General features: G+C 38.2%; 1 protein-coding gene across 6 annotated transcripts in view; it reads right to left on the reverse strand.

Annotated features, from left to right (window-relative positions):
- Positions 1–18,654, reverse strand: part of col14a1a (collagen, type XIV, alpha 1a) — a 168,931-nt gene that overhangs the window by 149,160 nt on the left and 1,117 nt on the right. For 4 of the 6 annotated variants that reach the window (XM_048152198.1, XM_048152200.1, XM_048152201.1 and 1 more), the window contains exons 2-5: positions 17,967–18,089; positions 10,295–10,411; positions 4,499–4,642; positions 4,085–4,174 (exon numbers count right to left, since the gene is read on the reverse strand). In XM_048152198.1, coding sequence (XP_048008155.1) covers positions 4,085–4,174; positions 4,499–4,642; positions 10,295–10,411; positions 17,967–18,054 — 439 coding nt within the window. In that variant the 5' untranslated portion in view covers positions 18,055–18,089. The remainder of the gene's footprint in view (positions 1–4,084; positions 4,175–4,498; positions 4,643–10,294; positions 10,412–17,966; positions 18,090–18,654) is intronic. The other 2 variants (XM_048152199.1, XM_048152204.1) reach the window with 2 other exon arrangements.

The following is an 18,654-nucleotide window of genomic DNA, read 5'->3' on the forward strand; positions in this document are numbered from 1 at the left end:
CCCAAGCGTTTTAGGTGTTCTGTTGCTGGATGGATAATTCCACATAGCTCTCTTCATTTACTCCCTAAATCTGAGCCGCTGAAGATGAGGTGGATTCATTTTTTTTTTTTCAAGAAAATGCTCCCTTAATTCTACCGAAATTCGTATATGTCTGCGTGAAGCATTTCACACCGAACTGCTCTGTGAACGAATGTCAATACAAAGGGACAATACAAAACAGAGGTTGTGCTAAAAATGTGTTACTCAAGGATAGATCAGTAAACTATTCGTGATCCAGCTTACAGTCTCCAGAGTGATACTGGATACGGCAGTAATGAAGGTGAGAGCACTTTATAACAGTTAATCGGAGTTGATTTACAGATATAAAGTTTACCAGTTTATTAAGCACCACCTGAAAAGGCATAAGGAATTTATATATTTGTTTACTGTTAGTTGTAACGAGTGTTTCTATATACTTTGCTGTGTATGTTTATGATAATGCAAGGGAAAGAGAGAGAGTTTATGGATAATATTTTAATGCACACTTGCACTGTTTTATTAAGCTCTTACAGAGATTTTCGGACGCTTCATTTTTTTTTTTTGTGAAGTACTATTGTACAATTGTAAACATCATAAAACTCATCCGTAAAGTTTTGGCCATCATTCGGACGGTACAACAGGCTTGTAATAATATAGTGGATAAAAACAAAAAGACAATAAAAGTTATAACTGTAATTGAACTAAACTATACCTGTTCTATCTCCATGCAGCATATATTCACAGTTTCTTACATTATTGTGCGTCCTGACTGACTCCTGACACCGGAGAATGAGCTCTTGAAGCTCCGCCCTCTTAGGCCGAGCGCAGCAGCTCATTTGCATTTAAAGGGACCACACTGAAACGGCGTGTTTTTGGTCAACCACAAAAAGTGGCCATTTTTACATGCTATAAAAAATTATCTGTTGGGTATTTTGAGCTAAAACTTCACATACACACGCTGGGGACAACAGAGACTTATTTTACATCTTGTAAAATGGGGCATAATAGGTCCCCTTTAAATGATCAATATTACTGCTTGCCATTTGAGGGTTTGTTTGTTCTTTTGACTGCAGAGTTGTCATTTACACTGCTGGCTGCAATTTATTTCTTTTCCCCATTTATATCCACAGATGTTGAGCATGAATCACAATTACAGACATCTCGTAAAGATGTGCTTGGTGAGAAGATAAAAAGCAACAGCTTTGTGTTTATGACACCTTTTAATTTGCTACTGGAAACACTCATTTGAGAATAAGAGGATTGAGAGAGATATAAAAATTTGACCTTTTTGTTGAGCTCAAAGTCCTATTTCACAGCCCACACTGATGGCATGGATGCTCAGATAGCCATTTACTTTCATTCTGTCTGCTTGGACACATTCCCAGAGATGGCACATCAAAGGCGACTCTGATTTTGTGATACCCCACCATCCCAACCCACCAGCACACACACATACGCGGAGAGCAGGACATCATCAATCTGTCTGGATAAGCCTTGTGCCAGAGATAACCCCCTTTGTGGTACTTCCCATCATCAAGTTCTTGGTTTGAAATATTATTTCATTGTTATTCTGCGCTAATGAGATCTTAAGCAGAGAATCAAATTAGTGCCCAGTCATAATCAAAGCGTGCAGTCAGTCTTAACAGAACTGAACGGAATCAGAGCTCCACCACCCACTTGGAGTCCGTGTGCCAAATCCTGCCCACTCTGACGGTATTCTGAAGAGGAAAAAGGGGAACGCAAAGGTCTGTGTGAGCCATACCGATTTAAAACCTCTGCCATTTGGCAGACGCACTGAGGTGTCCTAAATTAAAGACTCTGAACAACAGATGCGAGACCACGTAGCACAAAAGCTGCCGTCCTACAGAGGGACCATAGTTAAATGCTTTCACTCAAGAGCACATTTCAGCCTCCAAGAAGCCTGGGCTGCTTTTACACCCACTAAACATCAGTGTTCACATCTAAACAAAGCCAAATCTCTCTTTTGAGTCCAGCAAAAAGCTAACTGAGAGGGGCTGGAGACAAGTCAACCATGAGCTCAGTAACCTTATCCTCACATTCATCCTTCTCGGTTTCATCGGTACATTGCATTTTGGTCAAAAATCCAGCATGGATACTTTTGTGTACATAATACCTTCAGAATTTTAACAAATTGCTGTGATATTTGACTGAGTTGTTGCTAAGGTCTGGCCCTGAGAGACTCCATCAGATACTTTCAGACAGGAACATCATCTTTGACTTTGACTCCCTGAACATGCTCATTTTGTCAAGTATGCCAGGGACATTAAACCTGGCATAGATGGGACCTACAGAGAGGTGCCCTCTGCAACTTCAGCCAGTTTGGGTTCTTATATTTCATTGACAGTGTCGTGGATGAAATAACTTGACAGGAGGGCAGCTCTCACTGGAAAAACAGCAATAATAAGTCTCAGAAGACCGCATGGGGAAATTCATATTGCTTATAATGTTAAAAAGTTAGATAAAAGAAAGAAGTGACATAGAAAAGAAAGATGAAAGCGAGACCCACAAGAGAGAAGAACCCATAGGAAAGAAAAATCACAAGAGAGATCTTTTTAATATCTCATCTTGCAGATATCTTGCAGAAAAAGAGCCTCACATGCTTTCAACAACATCACAAACTGTTCAAATTTCCTAAGAAACCAAAGATTGCCATCAAAAATCAGAGATTTCAATATGAACTCAAATATTTCTCAACGAATTTTCCCAAGACCAGAGAGAAATTAAAGGGATAGTTCACCCAAAAATTCTGTCATAATTTACACATTCTCAACTTGTTCAAAACCCATATGAATTCCTTTCTTCTGTTAAACACAAAAGAAGATATTTTACTTGAGGGTAAGTAAGTGATGACAAAATTTTCATTTTTGGGTGAACTATCTCTTTAAAGGGTTAGTTCACCCAAAAATGAAAATTCTGTCATTAATTATTCACCCTCATGTCATTCCAAACCCGTAAGACTTCGTTCATCTTCAGAACACAAATGAAGATATTTTTAATAAAATCTGAGTGATTTCTGACCCTCCATAGACAGCTACACAACTACCACTTTGATGCTTTAAAAAGTTCATAAAGAGATGATAAAACTAATCCATATGAATTGAGAGGCTTAGTCCAATTTTTCTTAAGAGACAAGATAGCTTTATATGCTGTACAGATTTAATTTAGTCTTTTATTCACATAGGCCTATAACCATTCATGAACATACTCATCAGCTATGGTAAACAGAAGCTCAAGCATGCTTGCTTGATGCGCGAGAACCAATGAGGTTCATTCTTGTGTGTTACGCCGCGCGTTTGAGCTTCTATAAGAACCAATGAGGTTTGTTCTCACACGTCAAGCATGTATGGTTGAGCTTCTGTTTATGCTCGCTGATCAATGTTTATATGTGAATAAAAACCTAAATTAAATCTGTTATAAAGCGATATAAAACGATTGTGTCCCTTCAGAAAAAATGAACTAAACCACTTCCTAATTCATTTCATATGGATTAGTTTTACGATCTCTTTATGGACTTTTTGATGCATCAAAGTAGTAGTTGTGTAGTTGTCAATGGAGGGACAGAAATAGCTCTGATTTTATTAAAAATATCTTCATTTGTGTTCCAAAGATGAACAAAAGTCTTACGGTTTTGGAACAACATGAGGGTGAGTAATTATTGACAGAATTTTCATTTTTGGGTGAACTAATCCTTTAACCTGAGCCATCAATTTACCAATCTTTTACCAACACACTCTCAATCTATTTCAATATGCATTGACAAATTTGTGATGAATTCCTAAGATATGCAAGACCTCATTCATATGTTTTCATACAATCTGCTTACATCCCAATCTTCATATGAAATCAGCAGTTCATAGTTGCTTTTTCTCATGAGAACAGGTTGTCTATTACTATATGAAATAACTGACCTACGTTTATTCCTCCTAAGGACTATTAAAATCTGAAACAAATCTGAAATCTCTGAGAACCTCATAAAGGCTCCTGAGCTATAAAAAAGAACGTCTGTCCAAAATTTCCAACTGTAGAGGTTAAACTTTGGCTTTACCTCCTGAGATCTCATTGCCCTCTTCCACAGGTCCAGCTTCTTTCAGTTTTTGAAGTTGAGTAGTGTCTCCATCACTGCTCTGGTCTTCTGCTGAAGAGACATAAGGGATTAAACAAGTCCAAACTATTGTGACATACATATATCAATAAATATATATATATATATATATATATATATATATATATATATATATATATATATATCTACACCAATATTTCAACTAATCGCAAACATGTAGCCCTAAATATTTTTTATAGACAGTGTCTCTATACAATTGAAGCTGTTCATTTCAAGGCAATATTTTTTATTTTTCAATACTGTCGTAAAACACACGGGAGACTACAATCAAACACATTATTTTCACTTGCAATCTGTTTCAGTGGGATTGCTTCAAAGAGAAAAGGTATTTCGTACCAGTATATTTTCCCTGAAGTGCTCGGCTGTGCAGGTTTCCACTCACAGCTATAACCTTGACTGAATACTCCTTCCTGGGATTAAAATCCTTTATTATTGCTTTATTCTCTCCCCTTGCAATTTGCAACTCACTTGTTTCCCCACCTGTCATCAGAAACAAATCATAGAAATCAGAGAGAGGATGGTTAGTATGCACTGTCTTGCATGCCTGTTTCTATTCAGAAACCTATAAAAACCAGTGCTTTATTGTCTGACTGTCAATGCCAAGCAGTTTGTTTAAATCATTTTTTTTACCTCTAATTCACCACTATGTGCAACTGCGTTCATCACTCGATTCGTGAGGTCTGATCGCGCTCTGACAACGGCAGTGATGTCTCGCTCTCATTTAAGTATATGCGCGAGACATCACTGCCGCTGTCAGAGCGCGATCAGACCAAACGAATCGAGTGATGAATGCCGTTGGACATAGTGGTGTATTAGAGGTAAAAAATGATATAAATACTGTTCGGTTTCTCGCACAAACCGATCGTTTCGTGTCTTAAGACATCAATGTGTCGTCACGAGCCGCAGGGTTTAATTTGGATTTGTCTGTCTTGTTTTATTTACTCTTATAGTCCAAGTTCCCGCTGACTTGCATTATACCACTGACAGACGGCAGCGGTTGCAGTTAAAAATCATCATTTGTGTTCTACTGAAGAAACAAAGACACCTACATCTTGGATGCGCTGGGGGTAAGCAGATAAACATCAAATTTTCATTTTTGGGTGAACTATCCCTTTAAATGCATTGTCAGAGGGAACACTATAAAATAATAAATTAACGAAACACTTTGCCAAAAAGTTGCCAAATGACCAATTACATATTTTTACAACCTGACAAATGGATAAAGAATGCTAAAATGCCATTTTAATGCTGAATTTATCAATTTATAGTTTATTATGTCTGTTCTGAGTATTTGCTTGGTGAAAAGTCTGGTCTGGTTGACAAACTGGTACATGGATAAATGGTCCATTAAAGATTTCAAAAATTGAATTGAGCATAATAAGCATGTTCATAATTAGTTCTCAGATGCAAAAGCAAACACATAATATCCAAAATAGCCTGCTAAACAATCTGTCCAAAACAGCTTTGCTCTACTCTTCCACAAATCGAGCCAGAGGAGGAATAATACTGGTCTAACACGTTTTGATGCCAAGTTATCACCCAAATACAATCCGTGGGTGGAAGCTTTATGGCCATTGCACAGCAAACAACTTCATGAAGTTTGTTTGCAGTATTGACAGTGACAAATGGTCTGTTCTAAAAAGGTCTTGGCCACAAACTCATCTTTCTTGCTTCATGACATCCTTGCCTGGTGACAAAGTCTGGGATTATGACTTCAAAGATATGTTTGCTTTTAGCAATTTTGTGAACTGAGAAAGAAAAGAAAAAAAAAAAAACTTTCACTAACTTAAAGATATACTCCACCCAAAAATGAAAAATCTCTCATCATTTGCTCACCCTTATGCTGTCTCAGATGTATGACTTTCTTTCTTCAGATAAAAACAAACAGAAATTTTTTGAAAAATAATTGAACACGGTCAAAAGGTTGATGAACACAGCAGTAATCCATAGGACCCTAGTTAATAAATCAATGTCTTCTGAAGCAAAATGATAGGTGTGTGAGAAAAATACTAACATTTTAAACCATGGCAACCACGGCAAACTGTCATACATGTACACATGCGTTCATGACGTAAACGTCAGCATGTGTGAAGCATGACGTAAGAGCGTTATGAAACAAACTGACAAGGCAAGGCTGGCAAGACAGGGCTTGATTCAGCAGAGACAGAACACAAGGGGTGCATACAATGACAATCTGGGACACGACTGCATACACAAGGAGAATAAATAGGGCAGCAAACAAGGTGGCTAACAAGGGAGGGCAACTAAACCAATAATCAGATAACAAAATGGGCAGGGTTAAGACAATAGACAGGAGAGCACATGGCACATAGAAACAAACATGACAAGCCTATGCTCACACCAAACATGACAAAAACAGGAGCACATGGCCTATGAAAACATGACACAAACACGCAGCCAGTGAGAGCTGGCGTGTCTTTTGAAGCGTCAACTGTGAGGGTTACATCCATTGCATTATATGGAATCACAGAGATGGATTATTTTTTCTAAAAATCTCAAATTGCATTCCACTGAATGAAGCCATATACATCTAGAAAAGCATCAGGGTGAGAAAATGAGAGAATTTTCATTTTTGGGTGGATTATCCCTTCAAGGGACTGGATGATTTAAAATAGCCCAAAAAAGCATAGTGATGAACTAGAAGTGCAGCCAAAATTTATTGCACTTGAATCAGTCATGCCTGAACAGCGGCACACTCGTATGACAATCCCTCAATGTAATGAAGAAGCCTGCCCCTGCAATTCAGATCTCTGACCAATGATCCTGATTAAAATCCTCGTGGCTTACCGAGAGATCAATCGAAGTGGAGTGGAAGTTGCTTATTCAGCAGCAGTGGGAGCATGATTGGGGTTAGACTCAGAGCAAAGAGAGTCAGAACTGGAGAGCCACAGTTTGCTGATGACTTTGCACATCACGCCTCATAGAAAAGTAAAAGAAGATTGCTGCAGACAGCAAACTGTCACCGGTTCTCACGACAACATCAAAGAACTCCAATTCTCATTTGTTTAAATGAGACCAAAGGACAGAATCACTGCGTCACAAGCAAATGTCTCCCTTCCCGCTTTGATTTTTAAAAAGAGCGGAGCAAAAGACTTTTGAGGGGAAAATAGATTATAGTTACCTCTAAAAATAGATGTGAAATCAATTTGTGCTTTTCAATTTGTGTGTTTTCACATTTGGCCACAGCTGCTGCTGAACATAATAATGCTGCCTTCACGTGCGCCCAGAATTAGAGTAAATACGAGTTTCCTAGGTAAAAATAGTACATGAACGCCCTGCCATTTCCACTGAATTGAATGCAATGAGCTCATAATAACAACTTCAGAAGTGGGAATTATCAAATTTCTGATAGCACGTGAAGGCAGCATCAGTCAAACAGAAAAACTTACTTAAAAACCTAATATCAAATATTTTTGTACTTATTCAGTTTATTTTGTTTGTGCTCATGGAAAACTTGTAACTTCTGAAGCCAGGAAATCTATAATAGAAAGTTCCATAGATATGCCCTGAGCCAAAATATACCTTTGTGTGCATCCGATTGCAGTTTTTTCTTATATCATCTCACTGGAGTACGTAGTATTTGAAGTGGCGCTGCGCAGACAAATCAGTGTATGACATCAAAGTACCGTGATTCCAAAGCATACGGAGCCGTCTGCTCTCTAATTGCTCTAGCGGTACTTTGATGTCATACACCAATCGGTCTGGCAGCACCAGTTGAACACACCTAGTGTTTCCTGCATGAGCACAGCACGAGCTGAGATGTCCGATTCACATAAAATGACTCTTATGAACCGGTTCTTTTGATGAGTCAATCAAAAAGATTCATGAAACAGCCTTGTTAGTAAGCACTTTGAATCAGACTCAAAAAGCGAATCGCTCAAAGTCATAACCGATTTCCTCAGTGAAACATGACTTTGTTTTAACCTTGTTTGGGAAGCATAATTTACATTTTCTCAAACAAGCAAAATTATTCTTACAAGACTGCATCATATAAATATAACTCCACTAGAATGATAGCATCAAACTAAAGAAAATGAATACTAAGTACAACTACTTTTTCAGAAAGGCTGATATGTGAATTGTAGGGGTGTGATTAGACACTTGGCTCACAAGACGAGACATGAGATTGGGTTCACGAGAATAAGACGAGATGAGATTTTTGCACAGTATTTTTAAGAAATCCACAGTGACAAAATTCATGACTGGAAAAATAGTCTGCAGGTGCATTTTGAAATGTTTTAAATAATCATCTTGTAATAAATGTCATTTCTGTTCTACTTTCTGAGTATGAATTATTATATGCATTAAAAGACAACAATATACAAGCACTGTAAAAGGTTTTGCCACAAACTCAACTGACTGGCTTCTCTCCTGTATGATTTAACATGAGTCTCTTCAGACATTACAGTACATGAATTATGAGCTTCCAGAACTTCTGATTGAGGCTGTGTGTGATCTCTTCATTGAACTCCTTTCCACAAATTGAACATAGAAATAAAAAAATTGTATGGGCTATTGTACGTAGCCTAATTTGCATGCATCAGGGAGCTCGTGTTTTGCTTTTGAATTTGCGATCACACATAATCTGTATATAAGGAGCGGTGGTGCTAAGCATGCATTCTACAAAATAAGACCTTTATCCGATGCTTAGGCTCTGTTGTGCAACGAAAACCTCCGCCACGGTCTTGTCAGTCATCTCGGCTTACTCTCGTCACGTGATCAGTGAACTGTAATTCCTGCTGCACTGTGTGCAACTCTGCAGCTCGTGCTGGATGAGCAGACGTTTACAATAGTTTACAACTGAAGCGACCGTTATCCAACTGAATTAAATGGTTTTTCAATGTATCGTCACATTTTAATATCACGAGATTTTGTTGCACAAGATCTCATTACACCCCTAGTGAATTGCTATTGATGAAAAAGATTTTGAAAAAAGATTACAGCATGTTCAATGGTGTGGTAATTAATAATGCGATATCATCTCACACATCAACTACACAATAATATACTAAATCAACGGAACAAATCACGCAGTGCCATGCAGACTATGACCTGCTGTCAGCCTCCTCTAACATTGCTGCAGATATCAAGTATAAAAAAAATATTTTACATGCTATGCATCTATGTTATGAACATCATTGAGTAAACTGTTTAAAACAAAAGCAAACTTTATCAGCTTCAGTATTCTATATTTTTGAATACATTTTGTAAAAAATCATTTTAGAAGCCAATGGCACCCCTGCTATTTATTTTGGTTTGAAGCCCTGCTACAGGATGCCAATTTTGTTGTGGGATTTGGACCTTCGCACAGCTGACATCAGATACTGTAAAAAGCAGCTGGATCTGACAGTAACCTCCGTCTGACCTCCATGATTTTGACCAAGTAGGGCAGACATTGCAGCCAGACATTCCTCATCTCAATCACAACAGAGTCGCATTGACCCGCTCTGATGCAAACTATCACCTGTCCTCATTGGGCCATTTTCCATCACTTTAATATCTCAACTCTGTCCAATAGAGAGAATTGCCATGCCCATTAATGCCACTTTGCACATAAAAACACAGCAAATGGGTTGCTATAATTGAAACGAGAGCTTTTCCCATCTGTTGGGAGTGTCTAACTGGCTGATGAATATCTATGGACCCAGGCCTAATATACACAGAGTTCTGGAATGTGCTCTAAGAAACAACGAGTTTAGACATGGTTCATTATTGCCCCAGAAAAGGGGGTTGTGAGCGTTTAACAAAGGGGCAAGTTTACAGAACTGATGGCTAGTGCACCTGGTCGACATAAAACCAAAGAGTGACCTTGGCTGTTTATGTTTTATCGGGAGCCGTATCCAAGTCCCAGACAAGGACTATTGTCAAATATGTGAAGAAACAAAGAGTCCTTCAGATCTGGCAAGGTTAACAAATACATCTGTTGAAGCTCACAGAGGGAAGTGAAGAAAGCCTGACACTACATTTGCATGCATTTAGAGAAAAAACTGTGCCTCAAAAGAACTAAAACAGAAACTGTATTTTGTTAATACTGGATTTAGTAACTGTGCAAACATAGTACCACTACATTCAGATATATACATAATATTGACTGACCACATTGCTTCTTACCTGGTTCAGTATTATATATAAATTTGTAGCCATCATATTCTCCTTTTGGTTCTTTCCATGAGACAAGTAGCTTGCCTGCACTCAGAACTTTAAATCGAAGTCTTCTTGGGACTGGAACTACAAAGGAAAAAATGGAATTATTAAATAAAAAATATGCATATTATGACAAAAAAACTAAAATATTTTTTTGTAATTGCATACAAATCTACTGAAAGGTATGTTTCAAGTCATATTCTCACTCTTTTGTTTCATTAGCAATGACCATTTTTAAAGTTTATATTAATCTGTGCAAATCTGTGATTATATAATATTATTTTATTGTATATCTGACAAAATGCACATAAAATCAGAAACTGAGAGTTATTGTCTCATTTAAAATGACAAGATGGTTAGTGAGAGGAGAATGTGACTTTTAAAGGTCAAAAGCATAGCTTTCTGCTGTTATCAAAAGCATCCTAAATACCAGTGAGATTCAAGAGGAAGACAAGTCTTAAACAGTTCAACAAAGCATATTACTTCAGGTTTATGAGTGTCTAAGGCCATAAACAACTGATTAAGGGTCATCTTTCATAATTCAATCCTAAACATTTTTATATATCATAAAAATATCCCTTCTGAGCCATAATCAGTTGTTAAAACTGTGTGTTAGCCCTATGAGAAATCACCACACCCAAACATCACACATCCCACATGTATGGTAATGAAACATTGATTAATCATGTTTCTCTGTTCTTATATAGTTCACATGCAACAATTCTGCCCAGAGAAAGAAACTGAAGTGCTGCATAAATTATATATGAAGAAACCATCTTGGCACAAGCAGATAAGGAAAATGAAAACCCAGAGGTCAATACTATTGGAAACAGGGCATTCAGGAGACAGAGAGAAGACATAAAACTGATCTTGGCACACCAACCTGAGGGACGGAACACTGCTGGGTTTCCTGTGAAGTGAGCATCTTCTCATGGACGCCCACACCACAATCAGTCCAAATATGTGTCTTTGGGGAACTACGACTCATTTCCATCAATCAGCATATATAGAAACGCATATCAATGCTTCTATCTTTCTAAAGTGAAAACTACCCAGCAGAAAGCAGGATTGGAAGTATTAGGGTTAAAAAAGTTTAGCCTACATGAAGCGATCACTCATTAGGGGCTTTTGCACCGGAGGAACCTTTTCATAGTTCCTTGAACTATTGGCTGAAGTACCTGGATTTTGCCGTGTTCCCACCGCAGGAACTAGGAACGATTTTAGTTCTAGGAACACTTTTTGGGGGAACTAAATTAGCTCCTACTTCAGAGTAGGGTCTAAACCAGCTCTATAGGAACTATCAGTGATGTAAGTATACATTGATTGGTCAAATGCTTGTCAAACACCGTCACCCGGTATTTTTAAAAAGCTGTGTAAACATATTTACCATAAAAACATGGACAACAGCAATATCGGCATTTATCTGTTGTCTGCAGGTTTGTGTTCTTTTCTCCGCCTCGATGATATGTAATACTGAAAGTTGTCATAGGAGATTTAGTCTCTTAGCCCCACTTTTTGCTCTTTCAGCCGCATAAATTATGTGTTTACATTCCATCTCCGTTATCACGAAACCCAAGACACAAGACACAGCTCCAATCACGGCATCCTCCATGCACTGGTTTTTAGCTTTTGTAAATGCAGCGCTGGCCACTTCAGAATTCCTATTCCTGGTGCGAATACAACCAGGAACGTGGCTCAAGAGAGAAATTAGTTCTCGGGGAACTATCCTATTGGCTAGTTGCTATAACTGAGTTTCTAGAACTATTCAGTGCGAAAGCCCCTATTGGGGTCTATTTGGTTTGGGACCAAATAAAATTATATTTCCCATAAATTAAAGAAAAATATTTGTTTGATTTTTTTTTTATTAAAATTATTCTAAAAATGTTACATACAGTGGGTACGGAAAGTATTCAGACCCCCTTACATTTTTCACTCTTTGTTATATTGCAGCCATTTGCTAAAATCATTTAAGTTCGTTTTTTTCCTCATTAATGTACACACAGCACCCCATATTGACAGAAAACAGAATTGTTGACATTTTTGCAGATTTATTAAAAAAGAAAAACTGAAATATCACATGGTCCTAAGTATTCAGACCCTTTGCTGTGACACTCATATATTTAACTCAGGTGCTATCCATTTCTTCTGATCATCCTTGAGATGGTTCTACACTTTCATTTGAGTCCAGCTGTGTTTAATTATACTGATTGGACTTGATTAGGAAAGCCACACACCTGTCTATATAAGACCTTACAGCTCACAGTGCATGTCAGAGTAAATGAGAATCATGAGGTCAAAGGAACTGCCTGAAGAGCTCAGAGACAGAATTGTGACAAGGCACAGATCTGGCCAAGGTTACAAAAAAATTTCTGCTGCACTTAAGGTTCCTAAGAGCACAGTGGCCTCCATAATCCTTAAATGGAAGACGTTTGGAACAACCAGAACCCTTCCTAGAGCTGGCCGTCCGGCCAAACTGAGTTATCGGGGGAGAAGAGCCTTGGTGAGAGAGGTAAAGAAGAACCCCAAGATCACTGTGGCTGAGCTCCAGAGATGCAGTCGGGAGATGGGAGAAAGTTGTAGAAAGTCAACCATCACTGCAGCCCTCCACCAGTCGGGGCTTTATGGCAGAGTGGCCCGACGGAAGCCTCTCCTCAGTGCAAGACACATGAAAGCCCGCATGGAGTTTGCCAAGATGGTGAGAAATAAGATTCTCTGGTCTGATGAGACCAAGATAGAACTTTTTGGCCTTAATTCTAAGCGGTATGTGTGGAGAAAACCAGGTACTGCTCATAACCTGTCCAATACAGTCCCAACAGTGAAGCAATGTGGTGGCAGCATCATGCCGTGGGGGTGTATTTCAGCTGCAGGGACAGGACGACTGGTTGCAATCAAGGGAAAGATGAATGCGGCCAAGTACAGGGATATCCTGGACGAAAACCTTCTCCAGAGTGCCTCAGACTGGGCCAAAGGTTTACCTTCCAACAAGACAATGACCCTAAGCACACAGCTAAAATAACGAAGAAGTGGCTTCACAACAACTCCGTGACTGTTCTTGAATGGCCCAGCCAGAGCCCTGACTTAAACCCAATTGAGCATCTCTGGAGAGACCTAAAAATGGCTGTCCACCAACATTTACCATCCAACCTGACAGAACTGGAGAGGATCTGCAAGGAGGAATGGCAGAGGATCCCCAAATCCAGGTGTGAAAAACTTGTTGCATCTTTCCCAAAAAGACTCATGGCTGTATTAGATCAAAAGGGTGCTTCTACTAAATACTGAGCATAGGGTCTGAATACTTAGGACCATGTGATATTTCAGTTTTTCTTTTTTAATAAATCTGCAAAAATGTCAACAATTCTGTGTTTTTCTGTCAATATGGGGTGCTGTGTGTACATTAATGAGGAAAAATGAACTTAAATGATTTTAGCAAATGGTTGCAATACAACAAAGAGTGAAAATTTTAAGGGGGTCTGAATACTTTCCGTACCCACTGTATGTGCTTTAAAAATGTCACGGGACACCCAAGTGTCAGTGTCATGGAAAGTGACAGTAATAATTCTTATTCATTCATGTGAGTGGGATGAGATGAGTACTGATATAGATCCAGCCATCTAGAGAATTTGGAACATTTTCACAACGGATCATGTATAAAGTAACCACCCTGGTACGAATATAGAGGGGGAAAGTGAGATGTTGTGCCAGCTCAGTACTGCACACCATGAGAGATGAAAAATGTATGCAAGTTACAATTCAGAAAGTAAACCCATCAATGTTGAGATGCTAAAACTCTGCTCACGAGCCATGAATAATGAAGAAGAACATAATACATTCATCGTGTAAAAAAAAAAAAAAAAAAAACAAAGATTTCTGGAAGCAGTATCATGACAATATTCCTTGGAAAACTGTCTTAGCAAACCCAGGTATCCACACCTCCTGGCTTTTGATGATTAAAGTTTCTGCCAAACAGAATCCTGTAGAGATTGAGGGCGAGGAAAAGAACAATGGCCATGGTAGTTAAAGGGTGACAAGTGCTGACTTGTAACTTGAAACTGGAGAAATACGAGCAGGAAGTCCTGTATCTGTCTGTATATTAGGAACGCGCACCCACAAATCCGCAGGTCTTTGATGTGGTTATCTTTCATCCTTTTGGAGACACTCACATAGTTTTTACTCCAAAATCCACTGTGTCCTTTTATCATCATGCTTCCAATGACTCACCTGTCAGAGGGTTCCACACTTGTTTTGAACAAATTCAAAAAATGCTGTTGAGGGAATTAAAATATTAATGTCTACTTTACTTAGCGGGTGCAGTCAAAAACATTCTGCACTTTACAATCGTCAAAGTATGCTGCATCTGACGTAAATTTCCACAGATCTTAGCAGCAGGAACAAATGAAAATCAGGGAAACTTGACCAACCTCTCAATGTGTAAAAATACATTACAAAAAGTTTAATTAAATGTTTTGTAATGAGATGTACTGCCCATGTACATCCAAACAACAATTACTTTAAAACTGTAAATGTGTTTTTTTTTTTTTTTTTTTTGTGCATTTGACTGCTGGAGAGTTTTGACAGGATTTCAGACAGCCTGTTTTAGATTGACCTTCAGTTCTTTTGTTTCATTTTTCCACAACTTCATCACAATAAATACCCTTCCAAAACACTCTCATAATGTCTCATCATACCGCTTCAAAATGCTTTTGTATCACTGTCTGCTTCTGCCCATTCATTCTCAGCAGGGCATTGTCAGCAATTGCAAGCATTTTCACTCCAACGCTTCAAGTACCCACAAACACAAACGCTTTCTATATGTCTGTGTCATGTTAAATATATATGGCAGGTTCAAAAAGCTAAGTTAAGCTCAGTTGATTTGTGGCATAGTGTTGATTAGCACAAAAAATAATTTCACATAAATTTTTTACATTAGCTGTTGTACATATTTTTGAAGTTTTGAAATGAAATGTTCAGTGATGGGCGCTAAAAGGTTAATGCTTTATTGAGTTTGATAATAATGTACCACCTATACTAAACTCTACCCTAAACCTAGTCTCAGGCTCAGACTTTACACCCCCCAGACCATTGGCTGAACGTCTGATCCATATGGAACGCAAAACTGGAAACAATACTGTCGTCATATGATTGTTTGAATTCAAAAGGACTTCGGGGATTGGATTTTCCAAATGTATGTGAAGTATGCGAAGTTCACAGAACAGACTGTTTAAAATACATCCAAGAGTTGTACACGCCGGTCCATTATTGTAGGCACATCGACTTTAGATTTTCATGCCCCTAAACATGACGCTGAACAAAACAAACTGTGATTGGTTGCTTTACATGTCAGTCAGACAGCCTCTGGGTGGTCCCTGGCCAATGAAAGCTGCTATGGAGTCCAGACCTTCTGCCGTCAGTCTGAAGGTCTGGCTACACGAGACTACTCTAAATCTAACCGATAAAGCAAACATGAGATATCTATTTGCCATACCAGGTGAGCTACCGAGCAAGTTTACTATGTCAGAACAGCCATGCATATGGAGTTGGTTATGTGATGCAAATGTCAAAATATTGTAGTTTACAAATCATGCACTGAACTTTGAATTTACATTCAAAAAGCTACATTGAGTTAGAGGAACTTAATAATTTGTAGCATAAACACAAATTTTTAAGTTGATTACTCAAACCATAGTTGTAGCCCTGGAATGAATCAATCTTATCTATTTCAGTTCAAATCAACAGCTATCATAGCACATGCTAGCATAACTTATTTAACATGTATATTTAATAAACAAGTAAGATATTACTTGTCATTTGCATTAGCATAGTCATTCTTTATAGAGTCAATGTAGTGTTTACCTTCATGTATCTACTCTTCAGCACAATAGTAAACACAAAAACTTGCAGGAAACTAGAAATCCACAGCCTAATTTCCGAAATTAGCAAGACAATTTCATTAAGTTACTACAACCTATTTTTTTATTTTTAAAAGCCAATTAATGCAGAAATTTGAGTTTAAATTACAGATGATATTAAGTTGATGTAATGATCAACATTATTATGTCAACAGAACTCTTCAAAATAATGAATGCAGCTTAAAAGGTTTAATTAAAACAATAAATTAGAATTTTTAACTTGCAACCACGCATTTATTTAAGTTGTGGTAACAGGTCCCCTGAATTATGTCTTTCGAGGCAATAGGATTGTGAAGGAACCACACAAAAATAAGTCATTATTAATCAATAATAAATGTTAGTAAAGCTCAAATCAATGTGCTACTTAACCAATGAGGTTCACTCTTGTGTGTTACGCGATACGTTTGAGCTTTTGGAAGAGGTTTGTACTTGTGTGTCATTCGGGTTAGGTTGATCTTCTGCTTATGTTCGCTGATCGATGTTTACATGTGAGTAAAAGACTAAATTAAATCTGTTCGTCATATAAAGCAATCAAGTCTCTTAAAAAAAATCTTGACTAAACCACTCGATTCATATGGATTAGTTTTCTGATCTTTTTATGAATTTTTTGAAGCGTCAAAGTGTCAGTTGCAAAGGCAGTCAATGAAGGAACAGACATCTCTCAGATTTCATCAAAAAGATCTTCATTTGTGTTCCGAAGATGAACAAAAGTCTTGCGAGTTTGGAACGACACGAGGGTGAGTAATTAATGACAGAATTTTCATTGTGGGGTGAACTAACCCTTTAATACTATATAGAAATAGAACATACTTTTTTAACAGTCAAAAAGCAAGTTCTTCACCAGACATACTACCAACTCAGTATGTGATTTCAGAAGCAGTGATTGAGGTTTTTTTTACATTTATGGATTGGTCCCATTCACTTCCATTGTAAATGCCTCATTGCAACTCAGATTTTTGCTTTTTTATAAGGAGCAAAAAGTAGAAATTCATTTTTATGGTAATCATGAACATTATCCCACAAGTGCTGTTGATTCATCTTAACTGGTATTAAACCTAGAATATTCCTTCAACTAAAAGTTGTCTTTAGTTTGTTTTTTCCTATTCAGCTGCACCACTGCGCAGTTTAAAATCGCAACAACAGCTTTCAGTGCTTTTAGGGATGGAAATAACCTGTCTAGGCGGCATAAATTTAAAAACTACACCTGCCCATCACACAAGTGCTGGTCTGGGAGGAAGAGTGAAAAAACAATTCAGAGAGTAATCCAAACTTTATCTTCCGAACAGTAACTCCCACTCCAGATGATGATCCAGACTCCACCTTTCACTCCAGGGCCCGGGAGGAATGTGAAACTCCTTCCAAACAGAGCAACCAATTAAGCCTTTAAGCTGCCTTGAGGGATATTATCATTGTGGTCCCCTCTGATGTTAGTCTAAATGCTTTTCCACATCTCTATCCCATCTAAAACCCTCAAGACTCACTTTAGCCCTTTTTACCTTCATACTGAGAGGCATTACACTGAAATGGGTCCTCTTAGGAGATGTAAAAGTGCATGAAGGGTCAAATGTTCCTTTTTCTTTTTTTCTTTTTTTTTCAAATCACAATCAGATGTAGCCTAACCATTTGCCTTCAAAATTTTACACTGAATGATAAGGACAACATCTCATATTTTACACAATGACACAATACACCAGAGCAAAATGCCAATTCAGAACCATGAAGACAGCAATTACCTTGAGCAGAAACAGGGGCGAAAAACTGAATCAGTGCCAGCGAGATAAGCGGACACCACAGCTTAATCCTCGATCCCGACACCTGCATCCTTATAGCTGTGTGAGTGATGCCTTGCCCTGAACCTACAGAGGGACAGAAACAGCAAGTGAGTGGAGGAATTCACTGAAGCCGTGTAGCCTCAGGGGGATTTCAGAAACACAGGGAGGGAGGGATGTCTCTGTGGGTCAAGAACAGTAAAGACTTTGTTGAGTTTTGATGGACAGCCAGTGAGAAGTGCTTCCTGAGGACCATTGTTGTTCCTGAGAACAAGCAGGACACTACAGCTCCTGTCATTCATGTCGGATAAGAAGGCTGACGTGTGTTTAGAAAGGAAGCCGCCCAGGCTTGTTCAAGAGGGCACCCCCACTTAACTTAAACAGTGGTCTAAATTAGGGTCAAGAGATTATGCTGGTTAGCTGCAGTCTATGGTATGTAGTTCAGTAAATCAGGTTTCCTCAGCTGTTGTGACACAGACTTATTCTTCTATAACTAATATGTTTGGGAAAAAATACGATGCTCTAGTTTCAAATGGACATTGTTTAAAATAAACCTTGTTTGGATTGCACATGGTTGTCCATCACAATATTTAACTGGTAATTTGCATTGAAGCATGCTTTTTTATTCTGTAAAATTAGATAAAAGGCATGC

The sequence above is a fragment of the Megalobrama amblycephala genome, linkage group LG13 (genome assembly GCF_018812025.1).
Source record: "Megalobrama amblycephala isolate DHTTF-2021 linkage group LG13, ASM1881202v1, whole genome shotgun sequence".
NCBI classification, from domain to species: Eukaryota; Metazoa; Chordata; class Actinopteri; order Cypriniformes; family Xenocyprididae; genus Megalobrama; species Megalobrama amblycephala.